This window comes from Pterocles gutturalis, unplaced genomic scaffold (genome assembly GCF_000699245.1).
Source record: "Pterocles gutturalis isolate BGI_N339 unplaced genomic scaffold, ASM69924v1 scaffold42289, whole genome shotgun sequence".
Lineage (NCBI taxonomy): Eukaryota > Metazoa > Chordata > Aves > Pterocliformes > Pteroclidae > Pterocles > Pterocles gutturalis.
Window position 1 is genome coordinate 33214 of NW_010137215.1, and position 9791 is coordinate 43004.

Sequence of the window (9791 nt, forward strand, 5' to 3'; positions counted from 1 at the left end):
GGGGGTGGAAATCAACTACTGCAGCAGTCCAGAGCTCCAGCCACAAAACATGGCTACAAATGGGGGCGAGAGGTGATGCAAGAGAAGAGCTACTCTTCCTCAACACTCTAGGATCCTGCATCGCTCACTTTTGCTCCAGCTTCGCTAGGAGGAAAACATCTGATTTTCACTTGTACTAACCTGAAGCCTCCCATCCAGCGTTCTCTGTATTGTAACACACTTGCTAGGATGAGCTCCATTTGTGGTTATAGCTGTAATCAAAGAATCCAATTCATCTTTTTTCTCCTTTAGCTTTTTAACTAAACTTTCAATTGCGCGTTTTGCAAAAGTTTCACTCTCTCCACCTTGTCGATGGCACATCAAGCTGTGAACAATGCTCAGACAAGCATCATTACTTGTTGGCGTGTTAGTAATAGACATATTGTCCATTTGTCACAGCTTTTTTTCTTTCAGATCAAATGTCAGTTTGGGGGGCTGTTATGATTTTCAAGCTGATGAACAAGAGATGATCCAAGTTAAGTGTTAGATGTACTGTCTCTTGGTAAAACCTAGGAGGAAAAAATATCTACATTAGAATTGTTTTTAACAAATTGCAGATCATGTTTCTAAGGAAGTCTGTGGCTTTTCGCTTCTTTTATTTTCAAGCTAAGTGCAGGATATTAAAAGCACATGAAAAAACTGCATTGCTCGTCCCATGATGGTTAAAACATGTTTAAGACACTGCTTGTACAGTTTCAAATAAGATTATTTTTTCCCCTAGTAACAATATTTAAATAAAGATTATAGTTTATATACATGTACACATAGGATGTACATATAGAAAGGTAGCGGGTATTAGATGAACAGGCTCTGAATCAGGAAAAGGAGAACAGTGACAATGATTTCCTATGTTTTATACTGGTAGGATGAAACCAAGTGAAAATACTGACTGGGAATCAAGGGGCATTGATTTAAACAAAATTGGAATAGTGAAGCAGCATGAATGCACACCAGAATCGTCTGTCATCTTTATTTAATAACCCTGTTCAAATAGTTCAGCTATGTTCCGACCTCAGACTACCTCGATTTCTCTTTGCTAACCAGAAAGGTAAAATTGTACCTGGCCACTAGCTGAATACACATTTATCTGAAGTAGCATTGTGTCTATCTTTATATATGAAAATCCCAACTGGCACATCTGTCCTTATTTCTTTGGATCCAGCTTCTTTTGGATCATGACAAATCAATGGAAGTCACTAAAACAGGACTTGTAAATTGTCTCAAACAGAACTGTCTTAATTACACTAAATGCAAGACAAGGAATAAGTACATCCTAGCACATTTAGCCTTATAACTCCATTTGTTAAGCAACTGCCGTGGTTTCTGGTCATGAAATCGTTCTTTTTAAAGCCACCAGACTTCATCCTTTTGAAGTTTCCTTTAATTCCCAAATTAGAAGAAGAGCTGGCCTGATTGTCTCAATTCTGAATGAGCTAATTACTACGCTTGATCTTGTTTTCTCCAGAAACATGGGGCAGCAGATTTTGTGCACTCACAGAAAAGGAGTTTAATGTTGTCAAAAAGCTGCTCTGGTTCTTCAAGCACCTCTCTGGCTTCAGGTAGGCATCCACTACCACCATCCTACCAACTACTGGCCTGACTTCAAGACATTACCAACAAATACATAAGTGTCTTTACATTTACATTTTCTCAGTAAGCTTAAAATATGAGCCCTTCTGAAACTACCATGTTGTTCTTAGCAATGTAAATAAAATATATTTTATTTCAATAGTTAAGGAAAAAAAAGTCTGTTCACATTATCTGAGGAACACATCCAGTCAAAGACCTGCCGCTGCACTGGAATTTTCCATGTTATTAGAGGTACAGTAATAGCAGCTATTTATTGGAAACAAATGTGCTGCACAAAAATAAGAGCGGGATGTTAATTTAGAAAGTCAACGCATCACACAAATTACAGCGTGAATGCATGGTTTCCCTTCTTGTAAAAGGAATACTGTAACACAAATACAGCACAATTATAAAAGCAAAGTCTTCCCTATTTAATATTTTATCCTGTTTCAACACTAATACAGCATACTTTGGTATACTCGGGGGGGGGGGGAATCACAAATCCCTCCCCCCCACTCCGTTTTCAATGCTTTTCTTCTTTTGTAAGGATGATTCTGGACGGAATTTCTCCCAAAGGAAAACAATTACCTAAAAGTTTGAGTAAGAACATTTTATCTAGCTGTTAAAGTTTCTCCCTCAATGCTAGGTTTTTTTCAACTTCAACTCAATAAGCCTCTTTTAAAAGTCAAGTTTAACCTGCCAGTCATTCTCCATGGCAACCCACACTCGCATAAATCCGCAAAAGCTTGCCAGCTAAAACAGAATAGAACATCATTTTCCTTAAATATAGAACAGCACCCCAGATAGATTTGCATAAATAATCATCAATAAGTGACTAGATAAAGCTATTAGCCAAAAGAGCTTTAAATAAAGAGATGCTTAAAATTAGACATGCAGCTCTATCTTCTACAGCCCTGAAACTATGAATGAGAATTCTGCTCGCTGACTTTGAGAAGACTAAGATCAAGCAAATAAATCCTTATTTAAGTGGAATGATCTTCAGAAATGTTGAGTCACCCCTCAGCTGCCACTGCGCTCAATAGGAGCTTCCGACTGTTCAGCACTTTTGAAAGCCGGGCCACTTGTTTAGGATTTTGAATACCATGCCGCTGGTGTGTAATTGCTCTGTAATTCAGGAGCCTTCCTTTACAAGTCCCCTCTACAGAAACCCTGTATTTAATCTTACCATTTTGATCCAAAAAAAAACCAAACCCTGGAGTGAGGTCAGTGGCTATCAATCTGGCACATATTGATAATATTTCTTTTGAAGCACCAGAAGCATTAGTGTATTTTGCAGACAAGCCAAGATTTTACGTTCCACAAATGTAGTTTCTCATGAAATAGCTCTGCAAGCCTATCTTGGACAGAGTCACACATCCGAGAGGTGCCTTAACACCTTCTTACTATATTGCTTTCATGTGTGCAAATAAAAGCAAAATGCAGCCTTAATGCGCTGTATTTTTAGAAGACAGCCTTTGAAGATAAGGTTCCAGCATGCCCTCAGACACGGAGTGCTAGATGTTCTGCAAAACAACAGTGTCCTTGTGTGATTTAAGGATCATTCGATGTGAGCAGGAAACTTCAAATTCGTTCCTTAGCACACCCCCCCCACCCAAGTAGGTGATCCCACACTACAGCTCAAGCGTAGATTTCCAGTGGAACAGGTAGGGACAAATATACCAAGCAAAGATCTTCTTACATCCCTCCACCCAAGAATTCAATGGAAACAGCAGTGGGTGAGAGAGTGTTTTAGGGGAAAAGGGGCAGAGAGAAGAGACGGGGAACACAAGAAAAGCAGCAGCACACACAAGAAGGCTTGCAGTGAAGCGCTCAGCTTTGTCTACCAAGGAACAAAAAGGTGGTTTTCTCCCTTTTGCTATGGACAAGCTAATGTCAAATGCTAACAAGACACAAATTAGAGAAGTGCCTCATTATGTTCTAGGATGTAATTTATTTCAGTAGTATTAACAGGTATTTTACAAAACAAGTGAACAACTGGTGTTCTGCAATAGTTTAAGTAATGTGAAAGACAGAAGACCTTAAGAGTGACGGGTAACGAAAAACACCTTTGATGGTCTGTAGCAAACAGCTACTATCTCAGAGAACTGATAAGTAACCATTAACTGAAACTCCTCCTTCAACACTGGTGCAGACTTGAACGAATACCGTAATTCTGCCGTACATCCACGGCTGCCTGGCTGAAGGGTGATGTATCTTTTTCACCTGTGCAATGAAATTCAAAACATGAAGCAGCTGTCTAAAATTAAAAATGCAACACTGGTGCCACATGCCTCATTTTCATGTCTGTGGATAATTCTGCCAGAAATGGCTACCTGAACAATATAAATAGATTCTAAAAACATAGGCATCTAATAGTACGCTACCTCATCTAACTAAAATCAAAAATTTTATTGACTTATCTACGTGGAAGTAACATTACTGAGCTCCCACACTGGTGCCCTCATTGCATTTATATTTATCTTACGGGTAGGAAAGCAAAATAAGCACTGTACTTACTCAAACTATTCCACTGTTCTCAAATCAACTGCTACATTCTCTCTCTATCAAAACAGTGATCATTTTACCAGCGTGACTAGAAAACACAGTCCGGGTTTTATGTTCAGCATCTTCTGCAAAACTAGCTCAGAGCTCCAGGAGAACACTCCTGTTTGTGGCAGCAAGGTGCTCATCAACTAGAAAAAAAAACTGAGCAAAGTACAAAAAGTAGATGAGGTATCACCCAAAGGGATAATCAATGCATTTATGGACCAAAAAATTAATATTTCACCTTGTTTGCCAGTATCTCTTCAGCTGCACCAGCAAGATACTATTATAAACTAGCATGGCTTAAGAACAAGTGCTTTTACATGCCAAAAACAAGGGTAACAAAAACAGCGTGAGCCATGACTTCCAAATATATGCAACAACTTTTCAGACAGTGTACTAGGTATTTAGGAGAGATGATCATTTGGAAGGCCAGAGAGTTGCTGAGGTATATTTCAGTTTGAAATTCTTCATCAAAAAAAGCAAAGACAAAAGTTTTTTTGCTTTTCATGCTTAGAAAAAACACACAGACTTTATTTCCTTGCTTTTACAGAGGTATTACTGTAGCCATACAGAAGCTCAACTCAAGCAGAAGGGCAGGGGCTGCTAAAAAAATACAAAGACTTCACCGAAAACCCCATCAATGTGCCCTAGCCATTCAGCCAAGAAAATATTGGATCTTATCTGAAAAATCCTTTCCTCCAAACAGCTCCCATTTACAATACTTTACAGCAGTTAAAACTTGCCGAGAAGCTATAAATCCAGATTTCTTAAAAAGAACCCACATTCTTTTCTATGTATTAAGAACAACCTTAAGCAAATACTTTTTACACTCCTAAGTCGCTCACCTTCCCCCTCTCCTCCCACAAAAGCCACACTTTGCAACTTGGGGAGAATGATCAACCCCAAACAAGGGAAATAATACGCTTACGCAGACAAACCAGGGGGTTATGGATGGAGCTGGAAGTCAGGGACGTAACCAAAAGGAATATGATCCAGGCAATCAGCAATCCAACAGCTTGGGCAAGACGGTTAATCCAGGCCCGACGCTGATATGATACACTACCCTATTCATTTACAGTAGAGTTTAAGCCAATCACAGCTGCGGAGGGATCAAATTCACCAAGAAACTCAGTCTAAAAATGTGACAGTCCAAATGCCACTGGATAATTACTTTAAGATATGGGCAAAAGGCCAAGCCCCCCTCCACGTCACTTTCTTAGGGTATATTTTTTTTGTTAAGTTTCTACAGCAAATTAGATATTTTCCAAACAAGAGACAACTTGAGAGTCTTGAAGACTTCATTGTTTGCAAGACAAATTCCATGAGAAGTAGTGTGATTAGGAGTGATCAAGTCACACTTTGTTTTAAAAACGAAGATGCTAAGAATTGTAAAGTGCTGTATTTAAAGAAAAAAAAGTTTAAAAATACTGCCTGCAGGTGTCAGGGCAGCAACGGCCCTTCGAAAAGCTTTTGATGGAGAAAGGGAAGCAGTCTTGAAGAGGTTCCAGACACAGACATGCTGCTGAAGGTCCAGAGATACTGGTGGGGAAGGCTGAAAAACGTGCCAAACTGGGGAGGCAAGGGAACGCGCAGCACACACTGACGCTCCAGAAGCAAATGAAGAATGCAAGATGGATTTGCAACCGCATGCACAAGAGGCCTGAAATAAACAGTTGTGATGGAAATCCAACCAGTCTGCAAAGTTAAAATCAAAGAAAAAAAAGATTTTACACATGCTAAGTGTATCAGATGACATATTCAGGGCTCGGGAAGCCTTTAAACAGCAAGGCGGAGAGAGATTCGCCATCTTTTTGTGCAAACTGATTAGATAACAGTACTGTGTCACCTCTGAGCATTTCAAATGATCTTCAACATGTGATGGTTGTAGGTCCCTTCCAGCTGTACTATTCTATTCTAAATATGGACACAGATTTTTAGCAGCAGTGATGTAAAAGTGCCCTATGATGCACACCAGTATATAAGCCTGAGAATTCTTAGTACCGGTATATCTGTAAGGGCTGGTGCTCAAACATAAACCAGGATGTAAAGATGATAGTGTAAGGCAATTAAGTGCATCTAACGGCACTCACCAGGTACAATACACCGTTTCTATCTGTGCTATCAGTCTAAGATCACTTGGCCATTATCCACCGTAACATACTGTAGAACGGTCTAAGCCAGACAGCAAATTTGCAGGCAGAATATCCTTTGAGACAAGCCATGACTTAAGTGGATATTACTACAACGGTCTTCAAAGAAAAAAAAAAAAAAAAGAGCTCCTACCATCTGAGCTGCCAAGGAGAGAAGAAAATAAAAACATGTACATTGCAGTAACAAAGACAGACCACAGCCAGATCAAGGTCTGTGGTGCCACATGATATCGAAGGGAAAGATGTACAGTCTGCAGAATTCTGGGGAGTCGTACACTGGTGAGAGGAGGGAAATTATTTCATGCAAAAAATACCAATGACCAAAAACGTATTTCCAAGTTGCAAATATGAAGGTAATTTTTGGAAAAACATATCTAAGAAAAAATAAGAACTGTTTGTTTGAAGCTGATATCTGGAAGCACGATTTACCAGTAACAGCCATCCCAGTCACATTATGACACTGGGCAGTTAAGGCAATCCTAACGAACTGGGCTAATTAGAATAGCATACAAATTGACAGCTTGCTAGAACATTTCACACAAATAAAAGGACAACAAAGGCTCTTGCATAAGCTGTTGCCTCCAAAATTAGACAAACACAAAGATGTCAGAAAAGCAGCAGATCCATCTGATGGCTTTTAACCACCAAAACATTACTACAGAGTTTTGCTGTTTAATAATGCAGTGGTAGAAGTTTTATGACAAACATGATGAAGAAAAAAAAAATCCATAAACCAATAAAACAGAAGCCAGCTCGTGATTTGATGAAGATATGAATAAGTGATTAAACTGCAGATACTTTCCAGCACATTAGACTGTTATCTACTTGCCCAAAGGGTGAACAGGAACAAAATGCTTGTAGACATAAGAGCAATTAGCATTAAAGAGCAAGAGAAAGAGTACTAAGAAAAGTACTACGCTCGCACTGTTCCGTACAGTAAGAGCTAACATTCCCCAGAATACTATTTTTGTGCGTGCATCTGAATCATCAGTATCAATTCTGCTCATCTCACTGTCAGTAGCTAGAAAAATTTAAGACACATGACAGCATAAAAGGAACTGGAGAAGAGTTTTTAGACAACTCTGAGTTGCAACTCTTTCATCTTAGCATAAATCCGCAGTTAAAAAGTAGGAGCAGCCATTTCTTTGTGGAAGAAACTGATCTGATGTAGCTGCCCAGCTGCAGCTCTCAGCGTCTTTGCTCCTCTCAGCTTCCACCTGTGCACTTCAACTGCTTCCAAAAGCACTTTACAAATGCAACAGACTAATCCTGTAAATGGAGCAAACATTTCTGCTGCACAAGGTCCCACATTTTTTAATCTCGTTCAAGAAACTAATGCAACAGTAAAAACCACATCCAAATCTTTATCTTGTCTTTGAATCTGAATGCACGGGGGGCAGGACACGATTAAAAAGGCAGCACTACTCTGCTGATGTGACTACATAAACACACATTTTAAATCCTAGAAAGTTGCATTTTTCATTTTGGTTCCCCTTGCCTCTGTCAACTTTTTATTTTTGAGAAAGTATAGAGCTCAAAAAAACTCCTCTTTTCAATACAGGCTTCTGTATGGTCAGAGAAGGAAGACCACTGCACCACGTTACACCCCGGGAGTGGAAAGGGCAGCAAACTCCTCTAAAACTGGACCTATTTCTGCAACACAGATCTAGGCAGCAAGACTCGCACTACCTCACCTCCTCGAGGGCACCCTGGGTGTCCCACAGAGCAAGAGGTCATCCCCTCCTTTTCCCTGCACCCACAAGAAAGGAGGGGATGAAAACTTGGGAACAGCAGGAGAGACCACGCTCAGAAAGCGGAAGGCGGTGGAAGTCCTTGCTGTAGAATGACAGAGCAAACCTGAACTGTACTCTTCCTCGAGTATCCTGCAAGACTCATCTTCTCGCAGAAGGCTTCCTTCAACAAGGACAAATAGCAATTTGTCAAAACCTCACAAAGAGAGGAAACAATTGTGGCTACGCCAAGCAATAAAAGGAAGAGTCAAGTCTTGCTCAGGCAGAAGTGGTGTGATTTTTCACTTGTACGTAATGTTTCGATACCCTAGCAATAGGTGTATTAGATAACATCTGTTCTTTATTGTAATCCGCACAGGGATAATGTTCTCTGCATTTGTTTGAGCTTTAAAAAAAATAAAAAATCACCTCTGGGCAAAGCAAGCATGGAAAATTCCAGCCCCAACCAAAGTAAGAGTTTTTCACAAGGTTAACAACATAGGAAAAGAAAGTCCTAAAATTCCAGCAGGACCTTAACAACAGCACAGCGAAGGCTGCTCCTCACCAGGATTGACCGATCTGCTCTCTGCGCCTTTGTTCTCCACTAGATCTGTTGATACCTCTCAAAATTCACATCCCTATTGTGGTAGCTGTGCTTGAATGCATTATGAAAAGAGCCATCTACTTAAAAAAGGAATTCTAATCAGCTTGAGACACTTACTGCTTCTCTTTAGGCTTCAGCTCTTTGAAATAAAGTTCCTATATCAATATTAAACACGCATGCTTATGCAATAAGCAAATCAAAAGAGGTTCATGAATGCAAAGCGAGAAGAAACTCCTTCCAGTAGCAATCGGGGCAAGATAAGAGGAGGGCCAGGACTCTGGAGAACGAAAACACTTTTTGTTTTATAGGGCAGTATAGCTATTTCAACAACCTCGCATGGCATTACCTACGTTAGTGAACAAAGTAACAACAGTACAAGAGTCCCACAATTTACAAGATGACAGCTATGGCAGAGTCTGAAATCCCTCTTGCCTGTTGACAGCGGCACACCATTCTTAATCAAGATAATTTGAGAAGCGGTGGTAAAAGCCACCACGATCCTACCCCGACCGTACGTGTTTGACAACACTCGGTTTGCAGTCGTACAATTTGGGCTCAAAGTAATAACACATCTAACCCACAACTAGATTACCCCATAAATTAACCAGCCTCCCGTAGTAAAACCTGTAAGACTCAACTATGCATTAAGTCACAAACCTCCCCAAAAACCCACACCCCCAGAAACGGGGATGGGAAGGAAAAACAGTCAAGAAGGAATAATCCTTAATTAACACCTCCTGTGCTGAGCAGCCCCAGCTAGAGGCACCGTTGGCGGTTATTGCGAATAAGATGGCAGATTTCGGAGAACTAAACGCGGAGCGGCTCGCACAAAACCATACAGGGCATTTTCCAGCGTGTGGGAGAGAGCACGGAAAGATCGCTCCGCACGAAAGGCAGCGGAGGAAAGTTTAACTGGGGACAGGCCGCCTAGAGAGGGCACCAAGATTTAGGGAAAAAAAAAAAAAAATCTAAAAGTTTGGGGGCGGAGGGAAGGGAATCATATTTTTTTTTCTCGCTTAGGGAAAGCAAGGGAGGTGGGGAAAGAGCCGGGGAGGGGAAACCCAGCGAGGAGAAGCCCCCGGGTGGAGGGAGGCCGCTGCCCCGGCGGCGCCCGAGGGCCCGAAGCGACGGGGGAGGCGGAGGGAGGAGGGG

The 9791-nt window shown here is 40.8% G+C and overlaps 1 protein-coding gene across 1 annotated transcript in view; it reads right to left on the reverse strand.

Annotated features, from left to right (window-relative positions):
* Positions 1–429, reverse strand: part of SMAD4 (SMAD family member 4) — a 13065-nt gene extending 12636 nt beyond the window's left edge. The window contains exon 1 of the mRNA XM_010082546.1: positions 181–429. Coding sequence (XP_010080848.1) covers positions 181–429 — 249 coding nt within the window. The remainder of the gene's footprint in view (positions 1–180) is intronic.
* Between the last annotated feature and the right edge of the window lie 9362 nt (positions 430–9791).